Source organism: Brachyistius frenatus, unplaced genomic scaffold, assembly GCF_029030835.1.
Source record: "Brachyistius frenatus isolate BFR_SWC_R1_liver_20210118 unplaced genomic scaffold, ASM2903083v1 Contig_6, whole genome shotgun sequence".
NCBI classification, from domain to species: domain Eukaryota; kingdom Metazoa; phylum Chordata; class Actinopteri; family Embiotocidae; genus Brachyistius; species Brachyistius frenatus.
In genome coordinates, this window is record NW_027210605.1 from 8,192,782 (window position 1) to 8,217,366 (window position 24,585).

The window sequence follows — 24,585 nt, forward strand, 5'->3', positions numbered from 1 at the left end:
TACAGTGAGAGAGCAGCCAGCAGTCTCTCAAAATGGCCTCTGTGGTTGTTTCAGGGTGGGTCAGGCCGATGCTGAAAGAAGACAGGACATTGTTTTAAGTGGTGCTCATATCAAGGAAGAGCACTGCATCTTCCGTAGCGAAAGGAATGCAAATGGAGATGGTGAGACATAATATGAGGAGTTTGCTTTCTTGTGATTGTTTTGGTGTTTGTATTGATATGTATTGAATTTCTGTATTATTTTCAAATAAGCAGAGTTGCGAGCAAGAAAGTATGTAATTTTTCTTGTCTAATGTATGCCAATAGTCCCTAAATACATTGTGTGCATAAATATAGACTAAACATTTTTTTTCTTTGTCTCCAAATGGAAACATAAGGCCTTACTTATCATTAATCACGACGTACAATGGATGAGTTATTTGTCTTTTACCATTGAAACATGAATGATGATGAGCTTCTCAGAATGGTTGACTGACGATTGTTTTAAAAACATTTTTTTGCTGAAGTTATTGTCATGCTGGTGCCCTGCGAAGGATCAGAAACCTACGTCAACGGCAAGCGTGTAGAGGATGCAATCCAGCTTCGCTCAGGTACATTTCTCATATGTGTATAAAGTTGTAAATAACCTCTACATATTAGTAATATCTCAAATAATTCATATAGTGGGGTTTTCTTCATATATCCTGTTTGGACATCACAGTTCATAAATTGTAATTCTTACAATTACATGACAACCCCCCAAAAAACCCAGCAAAAAGGACTTGGCTAGCTTCATGCCTTCCTTAATTTTCCACATCACACACGTGTGTTACCTTCTTTTAGGCAACCGCATCATTATGGGAAAGAACCACGTGTTCCGGTTCAACCACCCAGAGCAGGCCCGAGCTGAACGGGAGAAAACGCCATCAGCTGAAACCCCTGTGGAGCCGGTAGATTGGACCTTTGCTCAGAGAGAGCTCCTGGAGAAACAGGGCATTGACATGAAGCACGAAATGGAGAAAAGGTATATAATCCATCATATTGGCTCTATTAAAAATTTATTCCTAATAGCATTAAGCAGTTGTGTGGTTTCATATGTGGATTGCAGAGTATATCATGAATTATTCGCTGAGTGTATTGCTGAGAATATATTGCACTTATTTGTATAGGCTCACTGAGATGGAAATCTTGTACAAAAAGGAGAAGGAAGAGGCAGATCAACTTCTGGAGCAGCAGCGACTGGTGAGTTCGAATAAGCTGAAATTTTATCGAACCCACAGGGATTCGGTCTGTTTTCTGTCATCATCATTTTAGAAGTTCTAGACAGGTTAGTAATAAGAGCACAGTGGATTTAATAGGAGTAAAATTACGATTTAGATTTTTGCAAGTTAATTATATCATAATAAGAAGCAGATTCTTGAGTGATCCAGCTAGTTTGAGATATTTTTTGTGTGATTTTTGAGTGAAATGTGTCATAAGTGGAGTTCAAAGTTAAAGCATGGTTTTCAATGGTCAGCCCCAATTGGAAAGTTTGTTTTTTGGATGATAGTTTCAATCGGTCTATTTAAATCCGACTTGTACTAATTCTTACTCAGAGCTGTGTGTGTGTGTGTGTGAATCACACTTTTACTCCTTGCGCATGTATGTTCTTCTTGCATGGAAGTTTTTTCTGGTTTGAGACAGATGAGCTTTTACTTGCCTTCTTCTTGAGTTTAACAGATTTTTTTCATAGCACTTTGGTTGAGTGATAATTAGATTGTAAAGCTTTCCCCTTTCCAAAATCCCTGTTCTCCCTCTTCTTGTGTCTTCTATAGTGGATCTGAATCTTGCAAAACAGCAACTTGCAGCTAAAATTGATTTGATATTAAGATCCAAAGTCCTTTTAAAACTGATTTGATATCAGTCAGTATTGAAACACATGGCCTACTCTTAAACTGTGATGCTGCTTTTGCATGGTTCATGTTAATAGCATGTTTTCTTCACTCATTCAGTACTGGTACTGGACTAAGTTGCAGTGTTTGCTGTTGAGCTGGTCAACTCTGAAGTGGCTGTTTATTTGCTTGGATTAGATTTCTACTATAGTTTTCTTGCTCTGTTTTGTTCTGAGTTTCATCTCTTCAATGCAGTTGCTGACATGTACAATGCATTGTGATAACAACAAATCCTGCTGTAGTTTCCGACAGATAGTGACAATGTGGTTTCTCATTGACTTCTTTGGCTACCTCTCTGTGTTAGCCTGACCTGGCTTCTGTGTAGCACACTGAGAGCACGGCTCATCAACAGAGTTTATCACTGCTCACAGTTGAATCAGACAATTACAGACCTCTTTCATATTCTGGTGGTTATATGTGCAGATCTACAGGCACAGGGTTCAGTCTCCTAGAGGACATAACATGTCAAATTCAAGCCATTGATACAGTCTCATACACAAGACCTGAACATCTGTACCTACTGGTTGTGATCTGTAATGTACGTTGTCTACAAAAAAAATGAGAAACTGCATTTTTTTCCAACTAACAACTTTCTTGTAGTGGATTAACACTTACCCTCACTTCTGCCTGTCCTCTCTCTACTGGCTTTTTGATCAACTGCAAGAACACTCTGTCTTCTAACTCACTGCTAATACTAAAGCCACTCAAACCTTCTGGACTAAAGGAGGGAAGCTCCAAAATCTATCTACATGTATGCCAATGTTTGGGATCCAGCTTTCAAATCACAAAAATTTCAATTAAGAAGAGGAATATCACAAAACAATGCCGAAGGGCTCCAATCAGCAACTATCATCCATTGATATTTCCTTTCTAATCATGATAGACATGCTTTACCTTTACTTTTAATATTAATATGCAACATTGGGAACAATAAAAATGATAAACCCAAGTCAGAGATGTAAACATCCCTGGTTTTTGTGAATCTTTTAATGAACAAGAATTGTTATCCATATTCACATTTCATGAGGGAAATAAGACAAAAAAAACTGACAAGAAAGTCAATGGAAGCCACTCTTTGTTGTACATTCATTTCTTTGTTTCTTTTTTTAAATATTTTTTGTATCATATTTCTGGAAATGATACTGCATGTTGTCATACATCTGGTACAGTAATGATGTATGCAAACTATTCGGACGATATTATTACAGTGCAGTTATTATCTTTGGTAAAAATACCAAAATCTCTAAATTCTTAACCCTGGAAATCTGTCTAAGCTCAGGACAGACAATCATATTCTGATTTAACTTCAACTTGACTCATGGTTGAAGTTCCCATGTTGCATATTAACATCTTTTATTCAGCCTTTTTTTTTAAAAGCCATCCTTTCATCTTCTCCCTGATTTCCCATTGTAATTTCTCCTTTTTTTTTTGGGAACCGTTTGGTTTGTGTCCTGTGTTGTTTTCTAAAGGATGGAGACTCTGATAGTGGCGATGACTCAGATAAGAGGTCTTGTGAAGAGAGCTGGAGACTGATTACTTCCTTGAGGGAAAAGCTACCTCCCAGCAAGCTGCAAACCATAGTGAAAAAGTGTGGATTACCCAGCAGTGGGAAAATAAGAGAGCCGGTTAAGATGTACCAGGTCCCTCAGCGGCGCCGCATCACCAAGGACTCCAAGTGGGTGACTATCTCTGACCTGAAGATCCAGGCAGTCAAAGAAATCTGTTACGAAGTGGCGCTCAATGATTTCCGCCACACACGGCAGGAAATTGAGGCATTGGCTATTGTAAAGATGAAGGAGCTTTGTGCTAGCTACAGCAAGAAGGACCCCAACGAGCGGGATTCGTGGAGGGCAGTGGCTCGGGATGTTTGGGACACTGTTGGAGTCGGTGATGAGCGCATTGAGGATGTCATTACCAATGGGTCTCGACCTGGAGGGGTTGTTATGGATGAACTAAAAGTGCACATTGATAAACTTGAGGACATCCTGCACGAGGTGAAGAAACAAAACAACATGAAGGATGAGGAGATCCGCGCGCTCAGGAACAAGATGGTCAAAATGGAAAAGGTCCTCCCGCTCATCACACCAGAGGGCCAAGAAAAGCCTCCCTGTGTCGGCGCTCCTACTTGTGCCGCTAGAACTGCAAGCCCTCGGGAGGAAAAACCTCCCCTGCCTGAAAAGCCTGATGGAGAGGATGTAGATTCACTAACGGGCCAAAGCACAGGAGATGATTCAACTCTAAAGCGAGGCCACATACGCTGGATGCGCCAAGAGCAGCTACGCCTCAAGAATCTTCAGCAACAAGAGATCTCGAAGCAGCTCCGCCGGCATACCGGACCGCATCGCTTTATACCTCCAGAAGACCGTAAGCTACGCTTCCCCTTCAAAAGTAACCCTAAGCACCGCAACTCATGGAGCCCTGGCACTCATATCATAATTACAGATCAGCAGGTCATAGAGCTAAAGGTGCCCAAAGAAGCTGTAGAGGAAGAAGAGGGAGAAATCCAGGCTGGAGAAGGAGTCCAGTCAGACAAGATGGCTGCTTCAGTTGTCCAAGTCACTCCTCCATTGCCGAGCCCATCATTTCAGCTCCGAAACAAAGACTTTGACCAAGGTTTAAGCCAGGGTCACAGACATAACTATAGGAACAACCAACACCAGCAGCCCCACGAACGAGGACGCAGCAACTCTTTTAACCACCGTCAGCGGCCCTCCGGCTCCATGGAGTCACTGCAGCAGTCGGAAAACAACAGGAGGCACACACAGGCTTTCTACCAGCCCCGCCACCATCAGTACCAGCCTCACCATCAACAGCAGCCCTGCCACTATAACGGCATGATGTACACAGATGGCAGCTTCAATGGCTACCAGCAGTACCATCACACTGACCACGCTAACCATCCAATCAACTTTCAGGCACCTCCTCGAATGCGCAGGCAAATGTCTGCTCCCAACCTAAAAGCCAGCAGAGAGACGACAGTCTGACTGTGACTTGTGGAATGAGGAACTAGTTTGAGAGACTTTTAGTAGGCAAGCACATTACAGATCACAACAGCTCTGACAAAACTGACTGACTTTTGCACTTGATCGGTGTGTTACTGGTTGATCCAAGTATCGTATGTATTATTAAAAAAAAAAAGTTAAAAAAAAAGAGACATTTTATCATCATCATCATCATCATAATCATAATATATGCCATTGTTATCAGTTTTTGCTGCATTGTGTGCATTGTCATCAGTAGCACTGGGAGAGCTGTCATAAGGATTTGAAGCCAACAGATGATAAGGGGACTATATTTTCAGAAGAAACATACCACGCCTGTTCTGTTCATTTATCAGCATGTGTGACAATTCATGAATCATGTTTTGATTTGCCAAAATTATTTTCACAGTTGAATTTTCATGCTTGAGTTTACATCTTTACCATTTTAGTATTGATAATCATGAATGCTTTTTAGCCACCACAGTATGAACACATTGAACTATTGAAGCTTCAAATTTTCATGTAGTCCAAATTAAGAACAGGAAACACCATCTATTTATATCTTTCTGTGTACCGTTAAATCTAATGTTTTCACATTTTTGTTTTGTTTTATTGTACCTCATAAATCATCACTAGACTAGATCTGGAATCAAAAGACCATTTTAAATCTACTATGGAATAACTCAATGCACTAGTCATTTGTGTGCCTTTTATACTTCACTGATTTTGTGGTTAAAGAAAGTGATATTCAGGAAAGTGCCTTTCGGTGCACTAACTCTATTAATCCTGCTTTGCATTTACAGTTCAGTATTTACTTCCTCTTCCTTTTAATTCAATGCTCATGCACAGGGTCTCAGCTGAATTCTGTGAAGGAAACTTCATAACTTAGACAACTGCAACTAACTTTTTAATAATAACTCACTGACTTATTCAAACTCTTAGCTCGATCCCAAACTTTTTCCTCACTTTCTTTTTTTCTTTATTAAATTAATTTCAGTTTTGTAACAGCCAGCCTCTTGTATCACAGTATTTTGCACTTCCTCAGGTCATAAATAAGCTGTATAATTAGTTAATGAATGCAATAATGTTTATGTTAAACAACAAGTTACTCAATTCTTAAAAGTGTACATTTTTAAAAACCTCTTACAATGATGTTTTAATTGATAGTATGTTCTCTATGAATCCTGGAGCTCACTGAACATCATATGACATGTAAGAGCCACTATGCTGAAATGCGTGGAGGCGGATCTACAGTAAATGATTAGTTACAGAAAATTGTGCCTGTTTTACTGTAACCAGTCCGGACTGTTCAAAATACGTTTCCCCTTTCTCTCCGTATAAACCACACATCATGAACTGAGCTCTGATTTCACCCAATTTTAAAATTACATTTTAGGGTTTGTGGTTCATTGAGTAAGCACAGAGCTCCCTGTGTTGCAAATGGATGCCTGCAGGGTGTTGTCATGGTTCCCAAAGACTTGCCTTAAAAAATGTTGGAAGAAGGACAAAGACTTGAAATGTTTGCATAATGTTCTTTAGGAGAAGTATCCATATCAAATGAGATCTTGAAGACTGCCTTGTTTTCTCTGCCTATATTGATGCAACCTGGATAGTAATACCAGAATGGCGGTCTATGAAATCAGCTGTCCATGTCAGTGTTTTTGCCTTTGTGCTTTAGCTGATGCTTGTTTGGATTATCAGCAAGTTTACCTTTCAATCTGTCTTTTCTTTGCTGCATAAAATAACCCGTTAATTGTTATGATTCAATATCAGATGGCCTTTAAATCATTTCGGAGAAACAGTGACTCTCAGCAGCACGGGAGAGACCTTTGAGGACTATCAAAATGTCTGGAATGATGAAATTATTTTCTGTTTTATATTATGAAGTTTTGACAGTATATATTCTGCCTTTCTATGCTGTAACAAGAACCAAATGATATGACATATGCAGCTGCCCTGTGCCTCGTGTCTTTGACTATCTTTGCATGCAGTAGCCTACATTTCCTCAGCCCTAATAAATGCTCCATTAAAGAATGGTTTTAACATATGCGCTGGTGCTGATGGCGCCCAGGAAAGCTGAAAAGTATGCAACATCAAATTAACTATGTACAGTATACTGTTCTTTTGAAATATATCTCTATGCTAGGTCTCAAGTCAGAGTGTCTGTCGAGTGTTGTACGTCTGCTTTTTGAATCTACAATATCAAGTGCCTCATTATGGCTGTGTACCAAGTTGTGTTGCTCCTTAATCAAGCACTTTGTGCAAAGATAGAGTACCTATTGGACAAGTATTGTTCCCAGATTTAAAAAAAAAAAAAAAAAAAAAGGACATACCGTATCTACGTGTTGCTGGAGGTTTATTTTCAAGGTTTGACTGAAATAAAATGACATGCTCCATGTGCAGTTATTTGTTATATCTGAATGGTGTTATGTTTTTTATTGTCAGTAAATTAGTATCAGGATAGAATTAAATCTCTACATTTATGTGCCACACAGCAGTGATCATTATAGATACTGTACAACACTGTCAGGTAAAGGACACTTTAAATATTTACAATAAATATGACTATTTTATCCAGAATTCTCCCCAGGAGATGCTAAAAGATGTATTATTCACCTTGTCTTAGTGCTATAATCATTGAGTGCTACATCACGGCAGTGTTGAAAGTCCTGCACATCCTGGCCATTTATGTCATTACATTAACATGATTTAAGACAGTTCACTTAACCTTTGAATTTAGATCTCAAATAAGCCACGTGAATAATCTTCGAATGCTTTTTCATGTGGATTGATTATAGTACACACTGTGTTTCTATGGTACACAAACAGGCTGTTTAGTATAATTTCAGTGAAACGTCCATTAAGGCTCCCTGAATCAAGACAATTCAGCCTTTAGCTCGTGGGTAGCATTTCAGCAGGGAGAAGGTCAATGCCAAATTAAAAGGCTGCATTGTCTTCCCAGAAGATTCTGAACAAACAGGATGAGGTCATTGGGACCACAGCCTGTCCTGCTCTGCTGATGATGGCGCCCCTCATTGGATTACAGTTGACTCGGCTTCACACGGCAGCTCTCTTCTTCCGCTCTAGACATTTCTCTCAGAGAATATCGGTTCATTTTGTCATGAGGTTTTATTTCCAGAATATTTAATGCCTGTTGGAAAAACTGCAACAGATGCAAATTTCTTATTTATCATGTCAGGAAATGAGCTACCCACTTAATTATAATATTTTTTACCCTCAAGCCAAAAATTATTTCTGCCTTTTAGCTCTGAATTATGCCTGATATGTTTATTATGGACAAGAGACAGGATTGATCATTGATATTGTAAAATAGTTTATTCTCACAGATTTTCACGTAATCCATATCTTGCACTGCTAATGTTTGACACGGTGCATCCAAATATGAAAACACTCTTAATATGCTGTCTGGAAATATAGAGCTATACTTGTACTTCTACATAACTGTAAACCCACTTTCATGTTACATTGCATTATTTACACATCCAGCAGCATGTATCATTTAGACCAGTGATCGAAGTTTTCAGTGCTACTTTTTCCAGAGATAAAACTTTGGTAGCGTAGTAGAATTTCAAACTGGAGAACACTGACATGGGCCACAGTGTGTATTTGGGCTTGAAATGTGGTTCCTATGGTTCATTAAGCTCCCCTTTTGTTGCGGCTGATGGATCGTTGTCCATGTTCTCTTTCCTCTTCTCTGTTTCGGTGTCCAGGTTTACGAGAGCAAATTGCAGGAACTTCAGAAACAGGTGGAGACTCGCTCTTTGGTAGCCGAGACACCTGATGAAGAAGAGTTGGAGGAGGAGGAGGAAGAGGAAGGTGTGTACTATACATTTTCAGTCCTGGAGATTTGTTTTCACAGTACACACTATATTTCAACCTAAAAAGATATACATATGAATGAAATGTGTTTTTTTTTTCCACATTTTGTGTCTAGAGCCTAAACTTCTTGGATGTGCGTATAGTATTTTCATATACATAATCACACCCTCAGTCAGATTCAAATTTCCTAATAGTGCCGATACTAGTAATCCACTTAAAGTACTAAGGCAAACTAGTCTATGAATATTATATCCGCTGAGTGCTTCTATATTAAACCTATGACTAATACATATACCATTTTACTCAAAGTCTAAAGGACCATACTTGTAGTTTTTCATATTTTAGCCCATCGACTACAAATTGTCTACAAATTTTAGCCAATAGAGATATTATAGATTGGCATCCATGTGGCAACACTTACTGCCAGTGCTGCAATAGAAATGCATTTCTTAGCAGGGAAGGTTTCAATCATATTTGAGTACAAATGAAAAATGGGTAATCCACCACAGTGGGTCATTACTCATGATTAACTTGAACTCAGGTTTGAGTTCAGTGTCATCTCATCCCTCAAGGTTGTCGTAGTTGTCACTCAAGCTGAGAGCTGTTTGACATCAAACCTTTGTGCACGACTGACTGTGGCGTTACACAAGAAACAACATGCTCTTGGTTTTCCAGATGCAATGCTTGTGAATTTCATTCTTTTCTGCAACTGTTTCTGTAAATGTCAGTATCAGCGGTCCCTGAACATTTCACGAAGAAATGGTTTTCAATACAGTCACTGCTTGCAAGAAATTTGGACCTAAAATAATGGTGACATGATAGAATCCCAAGAATTTCAGGCAGTAATGTAAAGGAGAAAGAATCTGTGGTGGGGATAAAACTATCGAAACCACTTGTATGGTCCTTTTGGGTGTTATTTATCTCGAGTGCTTAATTTTATGTGTACTATATATATTGTATTAACGTCGCCCCACAGTACCATGGACTCAGCATGAGTATGAGCTGGCTCAGTGGGCGTTTAGGAAGTGGAGGTACCATCAGTTCACCTCCCTCCGTGATCAGCTATGGGGGAACGCTGTCTACCTGAAGGAGGCCAACGCCGTTAGTGTGGAGCTAAAGAAGAAAGTAAGTAAAACCATATTTCAGTTCACATGATCACAGTTTAACGTAATTTAGGTTTTCTAGCTTTGAGAGTAAAGAAAAAAGGAAAAATCTAATGTGTGCAGAACAAAATGGAAGAATTTAATCTGGTTTACTAAAAAATCTGAAAATAAATATACGACATTTTTTTGAGACCTTGTTGTTGAATGACCCAGCTTCCAATATACAGATATCTTTTAAATACAAACAGCAGGATTGTGCAGAATGTATCATTTAGGAATATTTCTGTATATCTAATTTGATCTTTTTGATCAAGAGACAGTATAACCTCGGGTCAGGTAGCCCGATCTCCCCCGTTCTCTTCAGGATGCACAGTTTACTGGGCAGCCACAATGAGGGAATCAACCTCATATTCAAATACCCCATAACCTGATGGATTATTGCTGTGATGCAAGATGACACCATTATATATTCTGCTGAGCTGATTCCTAAACACAAACCCACATGATGTTGTCTTCAAGCCTGGGAGACATCAGGAGGAAGGATACAAAGTGTCTGGTGATCTGTATGGGTCAAAGACTTCAGGCAGTCATTAACTACATAGGACTTTCCATAGAATATTAAATATGAAGTTTTTGTTTGACTTTATGTCTATCTGTCCAATTACTATTAAGCCCTAAACTTCGGGCACTATTTGTTAAAGGGACTTTATCTCCCACACAGTTTATTCAATATTCACATAAACCCATTCAAAGAGACTTGGTACTTTAATGTAGCATCAATAATTTCATTTTTAACTAAATGCGCTGAACTGTTGAGGCTCTTGTGTAACTGTCCAGATACTTACATATGGTCTGGACTGTATGTTTGAGATAAACTATCAGCTGGCCTTTTTAAATCTTTCAGAGCTCAGCATTGATCCATTGTCACTTAGAGAAATTGACTTTGTTACAAATCAAAACCTCGTCTGCTGTGGCTTACCTTCCCCCACAGAGACAAGTGTGATTTATATCTTTGTCCACTTCTAGGTGCTACATGATTTATGCTAGAGATGTGTCATCTGTCACATTACATTTTCAGGCTGTTTTTATCTTAAAGTTTCTCTCTGTCTGTAATTTATATTCAGTGGTATTAATTGGTTAAGCATTGTGCCCCCAAAGGATGCTGGTTTGTTTGATCGTTCAACCTCAGTATATCAACCATGGCACATTGTTGTTGAGGTTTTTTGACCTGACCTGACGTTTTTGAACTGTCCCTTTTATTTTTTTCTTTCCCAACTACTATTCCCACTCTTCAGGTCCAGTTCCAGTTCGTCCTGCTGACAGACACGCTGTACTCTCCACTGCCCCCTGAGCTCCTGCCCCCAGAGCCGGAGAAAGACCGTGATACCAGACCTTTCCCTCGCACCGTGGTGGCTGTCGAGGTTCAAGACCTGAAGAATGGAGCCACGCACTACTGGTCCCTTGAAAAGCTCAAGTAATGCCCATCCCACACCCACCTTAACTAGTCCTATGTTTAAATTTTTATGATCACCCTCAGGATATGTTTGAAGATATATAAAAAAAATACTCCTCTTTTGATAATAATTTGAGCCTTATGTATTTTTCCATTAAAAAAAAAGTTCAGCAATCTGGTTTGAAATTGTCCTTGTTCCTTTTTGAAAATCCAGCATCTCTGAATATGCAAATTTTTTCAGTGCAAAAATGTAACTCCTGGATTCAGGATGTCTCATAATTACTTGCGTGTTTCTCCATAACTAGCAACAAACACGTCAAACTCAGATTTTAGATAAGCTTAGAGGAACTTTATCACTTTGAGCTGAAGCATTTAAAAACATTTTTTAGTAACAAACTAAACACACATCATTCTGTACTGTGAAAGTCAAACATGCAAGAGAAGTAATATTTACCAAAACATTTTGAGCCGTGGGGGCACTTAAATATTTAGTCATACAAGTGCAACATATCATCTTTTATTCAGTCATCTATCTGCTCTTGTTGAAATGTTGTGAAGATCTCTTTCCTCAATCTCCCTTTTGTCAGATCATTTCTCTTGCCTCCAGGACAAAAAAAATTGTACGAAAAATACAAAGAGTTATGAGAGTGGCGCGTGTGTGTCTACTGTAGCAGTATCTCATCCCTCCGGCTATTAAGTGAGCTGTTGTTTTTTTTATCATGCTGTTGCCATTAATATCGAACGCACTCTGTCGTCATTTGCAGGCAGAGGCTGGACCAGATGAGAGAGATGTACGACCGCGCCGGAGAAATGGCCTCTACACACCAGGAGGATGGCGAGGGAACTCTGACTGGAAATGACCCCTTCTACGACCGTTTCCACTGGTTTAAACTTGTAGGGAGGTACGTAACACAGAAAAACTAAATACTGCACATTTGAAACTCTTCATCACGAAATATCTGGTGTGAATACTGTTCGTTATGCTGGTCGTTGCCCCTTTGAACAGGTTTTGTTTTTGTGGCTAATTCATTTGGCTTCACTCAAGCTGCTTTTCTACTTATTTAAAATGGATAATTTATTTTCACCCCATTTTTGACTTTCATCATCCTTCATTGGAGTCACATGTATCAGTATATCACAAGTTTGGGGATCATGTTTTGTCATTTATGTTTGTTGATGTTTTGTTGCTCGTGCGAATCTTTCAATGCATTTTTTGTTGTAATGTGTTACATTTGTGATTTGGTTTAATGTCACATACCAATATTCCTTTGTGTTTATTCATTTTATTTGACATCACATTTTGAGTTGTCTTCTTTTTTGTATCATAAGTGGACCTCATTTATTTGCATCATTTGTGCTGTCTGTTGTCACTCTTGTGTTGATATCCCCTGTAATTCATACAAAAGCTTGTTAAGAACATAGTGGATTTGGATAATGTGGAAATTTGTGGCATTTTGTATTCTATCCTCTTTCACCCAGGCATACATGAGAAGATTTATTTGTTAATCCCTTAAAAGTGCCATTTCATTTTGGTTTAAAATGGTCACGTTTCTATAAACTGCTGTGACACCTATTTTAACTTAATACTTGCTCTTTATGAAATGAATCCTCCAACTGCTTTTGTAACATCTCTTTCAATAGCTTTTAATTGATTTGGTGTTGCTAATAATTGTTTATAATTTCCTTGGAAAAAATGTAGCACATGCCATCTTTACTGATACAAAAACATGTTTTTTTTGTATGAACAGATTTGTTTTATGTTATTTGTGGTAGGATACATGTATAACATACCAATTTTTAAAGTGAACTATCACATCGATGCCATACATATTTAGCTGCTGTGGCCTGTTTTAACTCTTCTATTACTCCACTCTTACCTTTCCTTGGTTCTTGCCGCTGTTCCCAAACTACCCTCAATCCCTCTCAGCTCCCCCATCTTCCACGGTTGCGTCAATGAGCACCTGGCCGACCGCACGCCCTCGCCAACCTTCTCCACCACTGACTCCGAGATCACTGAGCTGGCCGACGAGCGCCAGAGTGAGATGTCCGACTTGATTGATGACGAGGCATTTGTGGATGACACCAGCTCGGACGCCGGCACTGAGGAGGGCTCGGACATCTTCAGCGACGGCCAGGACCCCTTCTACGACCGCTCCCCCTGGTTCATCCTGGTGGGAAGGTTGGTGACAGTGGCGTTACCTCATCCTCCAAACACAGGCTGGGAAGGGAGCTTAGGGCAGATGTTGGCTTGATTTGATTGAGTTTATTTTAATTTACGTAGATGTAGAGCAAAGTGAAACAAATGGGGGAAAGTAATAAAGACGAATTAGTTACAAAAACACCTTTTGTAAAAAGTACAGAAAACATATTGTCATACAAATGAAAAATACTCATCTGTAATGATGTTGAAACCCAACAACAGTGCAGTAGAGAGATATAAAGCCAGTATATAGGACACAGTACATCATCATTTCATGTATTGTTTTAATAGCTTAAGAATCAGAAGCTTGGAAATGTGAATAAATATTGTAAGAATATCATGTATTAATAATCAGTAAAGCCCTCCTGCTTTAAACACTCAAATCATGTATTCAGAGCAGTAAGCGATACATTGGACCCTCTTTGAATTTAATGTGATTCGTCATACTTGTGTGCTCAAAGGCCAGCTTTTTCTGAGTTACTTTTAATTTTGATTCCGTCCCCAAAAATTGAAACGCCACCATCATTGTCTATCCGCCTCCTCCCAGCGTGATGTCTCATCCCCCGCCACCATCACAGAGCAGACTGTATTAACTCCCATCTGTGTGTGAAATACATGTATTTGCTATGTCAAAACTATTTGTCATTTTATGTTTTTTTTATTCTTTAAACCTTGTCTTATTTATTTTTCATTTGTTTTATTTATTACATTGTGATGGAATAATTTTGTTTTTATAACCTTGTTTGTTTTAACATTGTTTTTGGTATGTACTGTAGTTGACATTAACTCACTAGCAGTTGACAGTTACATAATCATGCTTACTTGGATTTGTTTTAATTCCTTGTCACAATTAAATAATATGCACCAGCAGCATTTGAAATCACAGCATACGTTGAATCAAGGCTGTAGCCTGGGCTCTGTCAACATTATAGCTTCATAATAATCTCAGAATTGGAAAACAGATAAGTGCAGGCTTCATGCCAGCCAGGCTCTACTGTAGCTCAGTTACCTGTGTCACAGTGACTCTAGAGATTTTGCAGATTGATATCTCCATCGTGGCCTCGAGTCTCCCGGCACTGGGATGGAGGGGATATGGTGGGGTGGGGGAGTCAGAGAAAGAGCGGGTTACCAGGGGTGCAGCAAAACAAATCAACTCCCACAAAACAAAATGTAAGCAAGTGTGTAATGGAGAGACTAACATGGCCATCACACAACACAATAAAACACTCTTTTACGGCCTATTCTGCTGCATCGCGGGCGATATGTCTTCACCCTGTCACGTGCTTTAAAAATGAAGTGGGTGGTTTAAGCTGCTGCTGATTTCAGTGCCCTGAAGCATGTTTCATGTTATGTTTACTTTTTTTTTTCTTCACTTGTTTTGATTGTCCCTTCACATAATTGTCACTAATATTTTTCTGTATGTTAATTGTAGTCCTTAATATATCCTAAACTCTGGAAAGGCCTATTTGTCGATTTGTAGATGATGTAGAGAAGTCAGAAGACTCTCTCTATGCGACTGCTCGGATATTTTTGAATAAGTGGATATCTAATCCACTTTCGGTGGGCTTAATTAAATTCAACAGATAACATGGCAGTTATGTAACCGAAAAAACATCCACCATCATGAATTAGATGTTTTGTGACTGCGGCTGTCGTTCCACTTTGCACCACAATCAGGTTTTCATGTCTCTCTCTCCTCCTCTTTACTCAGAGCTTTCGTGTACCTGAGCAACCTGCTCTATCCAGTACCACTGCTTCACCGTGTTGCCATAGTAACAGAGAAAGGCGAGGTGCGTGGTTTCCTGCGCGTGGGGGTCCAGGCTATAGCTGGTGAGTAATTAATGAGATTCATTAATGAGCAAGACTAGATAAAAAAAAAAACATGCAGAATATGTATGGCCATGTATTTGTGCCATATTAAGTTTCACAATCTTTATGCCATTGAAATATTTTACTCAAACCAAATAACTACAGACATGGGGGGTTCTACTTTTAGTTTGATAGCAGTATGACAACTTGTTGAAAGGCCCTTCAAGCCTGTTGATAAAAATAAAAAAATTCCCTTAGATTCTCTCTGTATTCCTTTTCATGTGCTTTGACAGTTTAAGTTAGCTGTGTCTGTGATAGATCCTGATAAGAGAGTGGGTTTTTTTCTTCTTTGTAGCTGACGAGGAGGCTCCTGACTATGGGTCAGGGATTAGACAGTCAGGAACTGCCAAGATTTCTTTTGATGATGAGTACTTCAAAAAGGTAAGCAAGCCCCATGTCAGATGAAAGCAACTCAGAAACACACTGTTTCTGTGTATGAGACAGTGGGTGTGTTAATATTTGGGTAAAAACATCAATTGAGTTTCATACTGGTTCTTATTTTTTCGACCAATACTGCATGATAAAGGAATGGATCCACACAGGTTTAGATATTTCGTTTCACTCTACCAACTGAATGCTAATGTCTTCCTCCGCCTCCTCTTTTCTGTCCAATTAGAATGACTTTTCCTCCACGGTTATGACCCGCTCCGGCATGTCCCTTGAAGAGCTGCGCATCGTGGAGGGTCAGGGTCAGAGTTCAGAGGTCATCACACCCTCAGAGGAGCTTAACAGAATCAATGACATGGGTACGGCTGCCAGACCTTCACCTCTCCACTTGCAAATTTCGAACTCTCAGCCCAGTGGGAAGCACACTTGGCAGATGGTCCTGTTGAATGCAAAGAAGGACTTAAAATGTTTTGTGATGGATATGAGACTTGTGCAGTTTTTCCTGCTCCGTGAAGGAATGTGAACAAAAGCTACCTCATTAGTGAACAGCAGAATTTGCTCCACAAATCACAAGCTTGAAATCAGTCTGATTGTATTGTGCAGGACTTAGAATTCACATGCAGGTTGCAAAGCACAGTCACAGGTGCAGTCGTGGGTCATTCTCAATAAATCACCGCTCAAGTCCTCTTAACCTCCCCCTGTACATTTTCTCAGACCTCAAGCTGGGCAACATCGAAGACACCAAACTGAGTCATGGTGACGGTCTGGCAGGCCAGTTGGAGGTGGGCAGCGTCTTCACCTTCCGCGTTACTGTGCTCCAGGCCAACGGCATCCCACCCGAATATGCCGACATCTTCTGCCAATTTAAGTGAGTCTACAATCCTCAGACATAGTGATGGGAGTAGAGTCTCTGTTGAATTGTAATGTCAAAGCTGCGCAGGTTGATGTATCCCAACAGGTGTCTTTTATATAATGGTTAAGAATGAGTGGTTGTAATTTTATATATTAATAATTAACAATCCCATATGTTGGAAGCAAAACTGTTAAACTTGCTGTGAAATGATGTAATCCTGTAAAAAAAAATCAAAAAAAATTGGAGGAAAACTAATATATAACATTAATATTACCTCAACAAAAGAATTTTCAATGAAACCTTGTAACTGTAGGTTTAAAAGTCATTTGAGTTCACTAATCAAATCTAAATCAACAGGACACAGCTTCATCTTTAGAATAAGTCTGTAGAGAATAACAACAACAATGACAAATTCTAGCTAAATCCTAGAAGGTGACAACATTTGTGTTTTTGAGGAAACATTTTGTTATCTTGTTTCAAAATTGTGACAAACTGACACTCATTTATGTTTCTTCCCTCAGTTTCTTGCATCGTCATGACGAGGCCTTTTCCACTGAGCCGCTGAAGAACACCGGCAAAGGAGCTCCTCTGTGCTTTTACCACGTTCAGAATGTGAGTGCAGCTGCACAGATCTACACACACACACACACACACACACACACACACACACACACACACAAGCTGTGCTTTAGCCGATTTATGTTAACTAATTTTGACAACTTCTTCTCTGTTGATGCAGATTTCAGTGGAGGTCACAGAGTCTTTTATTGAGTACATCAAGAGTAAGCCCATCGTGTTTGAAGTGTTTGGCCACTACCAGCAGCACCCGCTGCACTTTCATGGCCAGGACCTGATCAGGTTGGTTTAAAAGCAGTTCTTCTGTAAAGATGCTGTACTCCCTTGAAAAATGTTCCACTAATGCATAGATAATTCATGTTTCATATACCAGATTGTGTTCAAATTCTTTAAATGATTGTGTCAAGGTTGTGATGAGTAAACTAGGCTCTTCAGAAATATGTATTTTCTATAGATTTAATTTTTCGTTTGTCTTTACAGTCCTCCAACGCCATCAAGGAAATACTATCCTATTCCCATGCCTCTGTCTAAACCAGGTAAGGGGTTTCAGTTTGGTTACACCAGTATGTTCGGTTCCTGTCACCATCACATCTGCACAATTTTGTCTTCATTATGGTTACTTGCTCATATGTCCTTGCACTTTTTTCTTTTTCATTTCTCGCCTCGTTTGGATTTTTTGTCTTATTTAATCATTCCTCTACAATCTATAATCCTCTTACCCAAATCTGTCCTCCCTCTTTCACATCACTTTCTTCACACGTCCCTTCACATCTTTCTCAACCATATTTACGACGGCATACATTGCCCACCCAAGACCATACCCGTAAGATAGAGTTGATCCGCTACCTCGTGAGCGGCTATATGAACGGCAAAGTGCTGGACACGCTGTCTGAGCACGCCAACGCCCTTGCCTCCTCCGCTGTAGCCAGTCTGGAGGACGAGGCTGACCAGCTCTCTCACTTCCCCTTCCTCCAATTGCCCAATGACCCTGTGTTAATAGTGCCCAGGCACCATGGTTGGTACAGCGGACAGTGTATTAGCTTGACATTAGATGCACCTTTGTTGTAGTGATTAGACTAGTGCTGTGCTTTGCTCTTGGGGTGCTCTGTGACTGCAGGCAGCAGCACAGTAAAGTTCTGCAGTGGTTACGTGTGCTGCACCTCTGCAGGCACATTCAGGTCCAGTCAGCTCAGTCCAGCCCTCCCTTGTCCCTTAGAAACTGGCCTGAGCTGACACCTTCAGGTAAAACTGCTGCATTCGCTGAATCTCAAACCAGATGATGAAGTGAGTATGTATCATAATCACAGACGATCACTGCCGTAGCATCCACAGCCTGGATCAGACTCCAGAGGCCGAAGCATTTATAGGTGCAGCTGCATTTCGATTACAGCAGTTTTCATGTGAAATAATATTCCTTCGAGACATATTGAACACAAATGAGTGTAACTGTGAGCCTCAGAGATTAGCCTGTTTCAACAGCAACATAATCCTGATGTGTCAAACAGCAGGGTGTTGTCGGGGGTGGTGTAATCTGTGAGTTAGCTCCTTGCAGCATCTCAGTATGTTTTACATTTAGTTTTAATATACTGTGTTACTTTTATGTTCACTCATCCTTTAGAAATACCTGCTATACTGTATGTGTTTGGGCTAATGGTCAGTGTCCAGTTTCCGCAGTGTGTTCACGTCACTCATCCCTCCTCCATTTAGTAACACCAATTGTTTCGTTAATATCTGTCCCATCCTTCCTCTTTGAAACTGATCTGAGCTTTATGTGTTGATGTGTAAGTTCCAGCCACCAAGCTGAACACCATCACCAATTCCAACCTGGGTCAGTGTGTCAGCAAGTACGACCTGCTGGTCTGGTTTGAGATCAGCGAGCTGGAGCCCACCGGAGAGTAAGTGTCTGTCTGTGCAGCCGAGATTCACAAACCCAAAAATAATCAAACACTTTATGTTCTTTATGTGCCATTTAATAAAAAATGTTAAACTTTAACACTTCTCAGAATGTTGTGGGCAAACATATATAGAAGAAATATATAGATTAAAACATGAATAACGCCAGATGTAAACAGAACCACTAAGAGACATATTAAGTGAAATACCACCCCTCTAAATATGTCTTTTAGTATCTACCTAAACAATGGCCACAAAAACCTGAATAAGGTAGAGAGGGCTGAGCTCAGGTCTTTACCTCGTAAGATGCAAGCAATAAGTCAGTGTAAACGCCATTAAAATAGTTGAAAGGTTTGACGTTGGAGCAGAATAGTTCTAGTTTGACAAAAGTGTAGATCTTAGAACCTCATAATAATCCCTCCTACGTCCACAGGTACATCCCAGCTGTAGTGGATCACAGTGGAGGACTGCCCTGCCATGGCACCTACCTGCTGCACCAGGTACTGGAGATCCTCACCTTTTCCTACCTCTCACACACGAGTCATTCATTCTTTAAACTCACTTTGCATGATACACAAATTCAGATGAGACTTTTTTCCAGTTACCTTGGCAGAATACAGAGATTCTAGTAAATTCTTTTTTAAACCAGTAAATAATGTTTCTTCTTTCTAAGAAACATTTAGAAGCTTGATTTAGTTCCAGCTGTGCTCACTGAGATCCTAAGCTCCTGTCGTCTTTGCTGCAGGGGATCCAGCGGAGGATCACGGTGACTCTCATCCACGAGAAAGGCAGCGAGCTCCACTGGAAGGACGTTCGCGAGCTGGTTGTGGGTGAGCAGTCTTCCCTCAGGGATTGCAAACACTGCCTCGTGACAGCAAACACAAACCAGAGACACAAAAACACCACTGACCTTCCTAGAAGAGGAAGAGAGGGTGTTGCTACATGATCATTTTCTTATTCACACAGCAGATACCCTGACATGATACAACACAATTTTAGACATTCAGCTGCTGACTCTCTTATCCAGACAGGCTCATGAGTGAGGATGCCTGTCTTGGAGCTGGACTCTGAGATAATGTGGCTGTTAGTGGAAAAACTGGCTGTTAAACTGCTGCCCAAGTCCCTCTATTGAATGTCTATATTCCATAAAATAGAAATAACAGTTACTATAATTGTATTGATGTGTTGTGCTCATCTGTGTCCCACCAGGTCGTATCAGGAACAAGGCTGAAGTGGACGATTGCGCAGCTGATGCTGTCCTGTCCCTCAACATAATTTCTGCCAAAAACATCAAGTCATCCCACAACACCAACAGGTTAGTTTCATTAGTTTAAATACCTTCCATGTAAATCGTGCTTAATAAAGGTGAAAAGGGTGAAAATCCATCTATTTATGGATGTGAGGGCTTGTTGTTGACATTCTGTTCAATTATGAGTCCAAGCCTTTAATGAAACGCATATTTTTTTTTATATATTTATACTCATTTTCTTTGTCATGATTAAGTTACCATCGTGTATTACAGTTGATTTATTTTTCTTTAAGACTGTTTTTGATGCAGTTTAGACTGCCGGGGAATATCTGAGCTTGTGTCCTTGTCTTTATATTTGCTGACGTCATATCGGCATCATTGCACGACAGTTTCCATTTTCACTGCTGTTAATTTGCTCCATTGGCTTTCTGTTGTCTGACTCTTTGTGCTTCTCTCTTTTTTTTTTTTGTGCACTCTCTTTCCTCCTGCTGCGGCTGGACTCTTGATTGTGCTCAGACTTTCTATTGATAAGGATATTGATAGGTACCAGCGATCAGAGAACATAAGGCTCCTTCACTGAAAGACCTTTATGTTTCTCTTTAGTCTTATAGATTCATAGAAATAAGATTTTTTTTTTTGGCATGTTGCATAAGATCTGTCTTTATTTCTATAATTAACTTCTAAAAATCCAATAAATGGACAAGTAAAGGCAATCTTACATGCAAATGCAACCCCCTTCTTTGTATTTTCTGCATCAGTTTACTTTCTGTTTATCTTCTGTGGCACCCTGACATTTCCAAATGATTGATTTCCCCTTAGCTGTTTTTCACTGAGTCTGAACTCAATAACAACCAAGGCCAATGAGGCACCAGCAATTCTTTCTCTCAGACTGTGGGTGAGAATGCCCCCTGCTGCCAAAAACTGGAACACTGTGAACTTATACAGAGCTTTACCAGTAGCAGTAAATTAAAGGTTCCTTTTGTTTCATATATCTGTAAAGTAGTCTGATGGTCTTGATCCTTTGAAGCCCATTATTTCTATGAGGACTTTAACATGACATACTGAACGGTTCTTCTTATCACCACCCTGACGCCTGACACTCCCATTGTGTCTGTTGTCAAGGTCTCACTTCAGTGTGTTTCCTCACACCTTGTCATGACTCGGCTGATCCCTAGTGTGTGTGAGGGCCACTTCAATCACTGCACAGTGTTCACTGCCTGAACTGTTAGGGTGGTGCTCACGTCCTTACCAGACTGACAACTGACTCACTATAACTACAAGTTCTTTCACGAAATGACACCCTGCTGTTGTTATCCACACAGAATCTACACGCTCGAATGTTTGTCAAGCACCAAGTAGAAATAAATAACGGTGTGAGAGTAAATTTATCTGTGTTTCTTGTTTATTTTTCAGGACTTTCTATCGCTTTGAGGCAGTGTGGGACAGCTCCCTGCACAACTCCCTCCTGCTAAACCGAGTCACTCCTTATGGAGAGAAGATCTGCATGACATTGTCTGCATATCTGGAGGTCAGTCACTTTTCTACTGAGATGTACATGTGTGCAGTGGGCTCTGTAGTTTACCTCTCTGGGTGTCAGCATGGCTAACATACTTCCTGTGTCTCCTCTCCACAGCTGGACCACTGCATCCAGCCTGCCATTATTACAAAAGACATCTGCATGGTCTTCTACTCCCGAGACGCCAAGATCTCCCCTCCCCGTTCTCTTAGGAACCTCTTTGGGAGTGGATACTCCAAAACACCTGACTGGTAAGGCTGCAGGCTGCCAGCTATATCATATTCTTATCAACAAACAGCATCTCTGCCATGTTACACAGTTACCTTGAACAGAACCTCTTCTGCTTCATTACAGCAACCGAGTCACTGGCATCTACGAGCTGAGCTTGTGCAAGATGTCTGACACCGGAAGCCCAGGTGAGCAGACCAAACCTTAAACATGTTTGAAGACAAGTGACAGGTTTATCATGCCTCCTCTGAGAAGAACTTCATCTTAATGAGAACTTTTGCCCTGAGCAGGGATGCAGCGGAGGAGGAGGAAGATCCTGGACACATCAGTGGCTTATGTGCGTGGAGAGGAGAACCTGGCCGGCTGGAGGCCCAGAGGAGACAGCCTCATCCTGGAACACCAATGGGAGCTGGAGAAAATGGAGCAGCTGCATGAGGTTGGATCTTAAAAAGCTTAAAAAGCTTTGACCTTCTAAACCTTTCCATACTTAGTTTCTCCTGCTCTTTTTCGCTGCCTAATATCCCACTGAAAGGAGAAAAGTCAACATTTAAATTCAAATACGCACTGTTTCTCTCTTGGAGTTGAAACTTAACTTCCCCTCGCCCTTCCGCTGTCATTCGTCCAGGTGGAGAAGACCCGTCACCTCCTCCTGCTGAGGGAGAAGCTGGGAGAGGCGGCTCCAGTGGCAACAGCTCCCACCACCAAGTCCCTGAGCGAGTCGCTGTCCCCCAGCATGAGCTGCGGCACCCTGTCCACCTCCACCTCCATCTCTTCGCAGATCTCCAGCACCACCTTTGAAAGCGCCATCACGCCCAGCGAGAGCAGCGGCTACGACTCCACTGACATCGAGAGCCTGGTGGATCGTGAGAAGGAGCTGGCTACCAGGGTGAGATGAAAGTCTTTGTTATTATATATCGATGGTGATGATATTCTCTTTGCTGCACAGCTGGTAACGGCTGCCTCTCCTCCTCTGCTATGAGCTGACCAGTCTCCACCTTGTTGTCTTGGTAGTGCCTGCGCCTGTTGACACACACCTTCAACAGTGAATACAACCAGGTGGTCAACAGTATTAGTGACTGCAAGGTGAGAAATTATACAAAGAAATACAAATTGAACCTCTGTGTCACACATCTCTCTTTATTTTGATAGTTTTACACTGACACACAACTAACAAGTGACCACACTCTCTCACTCGGAAGTCATTGTGTTGAACTCCTCCTCTCTTGTTGCTTTTCACTGCAGCTGTCGGACATCTCCCCCATCGGACGTGACCCATCAGTGACCAGCTTCAGCAGTGCCACCCTCACCCCCTCCTCCACCTGCCCCTCTCTGTCTGACTCCCGCTGTAGCTCCATGGACCAGAAGTAAAACTTTGTTTCTTTACATCTACCGATGTCTGTATCAAATGTCCCTTTCAGTCAAAACACAATAAGTGTATAAAGGTTGTGTTTACTGACAAGTTGTCACCATGATGCTAACTCAGTGTGCTTCGTCTCTCAGGACCCCAGAGAACAGCTCTCGTGCCTCCAGTCCTTCCTGCTCAGACTATGAGAACTTCCCAATGGTTCCCACTCTAGAGACCTCCTACCTTGCACGTGCTGGAAAGAATGAGTTCCTCAACTTGGTGCCTGATATTGAAGAAATGAGGCCGGGGTGAGTTATGCCGTGTTCGCTCTTTTTCCATTATTTTAGCTTAACTTCTTGGCTCTGTGTGCAGTAGTGTTATCAAAACGAAGTCAACATGAAACGTAACTCGCAGCCCAAACACAAGGACATAATCCTTGTTTTCTGATTCAAGCAGAAATCATGTGAATTGATTGAATTTACCAAACCTGGATGATTTCAACTGCAAACTAAAACGATCTGATTCTTCCTCAGAAAAACAAACACTCCCTAAAAGAAAACCCCACATTTTATGTTGGTTTTTTTCCTCTCCTTTTTAGATCCGTTGTGTCCAAGAAGGGTTTCTTAAGCTTCATGGAGCCACGCTCCAACTCGTGGGTGAAGCACTTTGTGGTTGTTCGCCGGCCCTACGTCTTCATCTACAACAGTGACAAGGACCCAGTGGAGCGAGGTGTCCTCAACCTCTCCACGGCGCAGGTGGAATACAGCGAGGACCAGCAGGCCATGCTCAAGGTGGGTGTCAAGCTGGCAGGAGAGAGAGTGCTGTATCAGGTTTATCAGCACATCCAAGCACAACATGCGCAGCTCATGTTTGTTATTACATTAGTCTGTCATTTTACATATAAGGTGGTTATTCTGCAGGTTTTTCACAAAAATGTGGAAAAACGAACGTCGGCCGCCACTTTAAAACACTTTCCACCCTCCTTGTTTGTGCGTGCATTTCATCTGATGGCGAACCCTGAATATGTGCAGTGTGACACATGTTTGACCTCCTCTTCTCAGACTCCCAACACGTTTGCTGTGTGCACAAAACATCGAGGAATCCTCCTGCAGGCCAACAACGAGAAAGACATGAACGACTGGCTCTACGCTTTTAATCCTCTGCTAGCAGGAACGATAAGGTA

General features: G+C 40.9%; 1 protein-coding gene across 11 annotated transcripts in view; it reads left to right on the plus strand.

Moving 5' to 3' along the window:
- kif1b (kinesin family member 1B) overlaps window positions 1–24,585 on the plus strand; it is a 60,560-nt gene that overhangs the window by 32,405 nt on the left and 3,570 nt on the right. For 6 of the 11 annotated variants that reach the window (XM_069689001.1, XM_069689008.1, XM_069689006.1 and 3 more), the window contains 31 exons: window positions 55–161; window positions 506–589; window positions 822–1,002; window positions 1,148–1,220; window positions 8,622–8,727; window positions 8,846–8,863; window positions 9,707–9,855; window positions 11,129–11,307; window positions 12,051–12,188; window positions 13,214–13,465; window positions 15,198–15,316; window positions 15,651–15,736; window positions 15,972–16,101; window positions 16,457–16,610; window positions 17,117–17,207; window positions 17,335–17,453; window positions 17,652–17,707; window positions 18,958–19,066; window positions 19,498–19,564; window positions 19,810–19,894; window positions 20,274–20,379; window positions 21,727–21,841; window positions 21,947–22,080; window positions 22,184–22,245; window positions 22,348–22,493; window positions 22,683–22,943; window positions 23,069–23,140; window positions 23,300–23,421; window positions 23,558–23,710; window positions 24,001–24,193; window positions 24,464–24,582. In XM_069689001.1, coding sequence (XP_069545102.1) covers window positions 55–161; window positions 506–589; window positions 822–1,002; window positions 1,148–1,220; window positions 8,622–8,727; window positions 8,846–8,863; window positions 9,707–9,855; window positions 11,129–11,307; window positions 12,051–12,188; window positions 13,214–13,465; window positions 15,198–15,316; window positions 15,651–15,736; window positions 15,972–16,101; window positions 16,457–16,610; window positions 17,117–17,207; window positions 17,335–17,453; window positions 17,652–17,707; window positions 18,958–19,066; window positions 19,498–19,564; window positions 19,810–19,894; window positions 20,274–20,379; window positions 21,727–21,841; window positions 21,947–22,080; window positions 22,184–22,245; window positions 22,348–22,493; window positions 22,683–22,943; window positions 23,069–23,140; window positions 23,300–23,421; window positions 23,558–23,710; window positions 24,001–24,193; window positions 24,464–24,582 — 3,786 coding nt within the window. Of the gene's footprint in view, window positions 1–54; window positions 162–505; window positions 590–821; window positions 1,003–1,147; window positions 1,221–3,378; window positions 7,306–8,621; window positions 8,728–8,845; window positions 8,864–9,706; window positions 9,856–11,128; window positions 11,308–12,050; window positions 12,189–13,213; window positions 13,466–15,197; window positions 15,317–15,650; window positions 15,737–15,971; window positions 16,102–16,456; window positions 16,611–17,116; window positions 17,208–17,334; window positions 17,454–17,651; window positions 17,708–18,957; window positions 19,067–19,497; window positions 19,565–19,809; window positions 19,895–20,273; window positions 20,380–21,726; window positions 21,842–21,946; window positions 22,081–22,183; window positions 22,246–22,347; window positions 22,494–22,682; window positions 22,944–23,068; window positions 23,141–23,299; window positions 23,422–23,557; window positions 23,711–24,000; window positions 24,194–24,463; window positions 24,583–24,585 lie in introns of those variants that run through there. The other 5 variants (XM_069689003.1, XM_069689007.1, XM_069689010.1 and 2 more) reach the window with 3 other exon arrangements.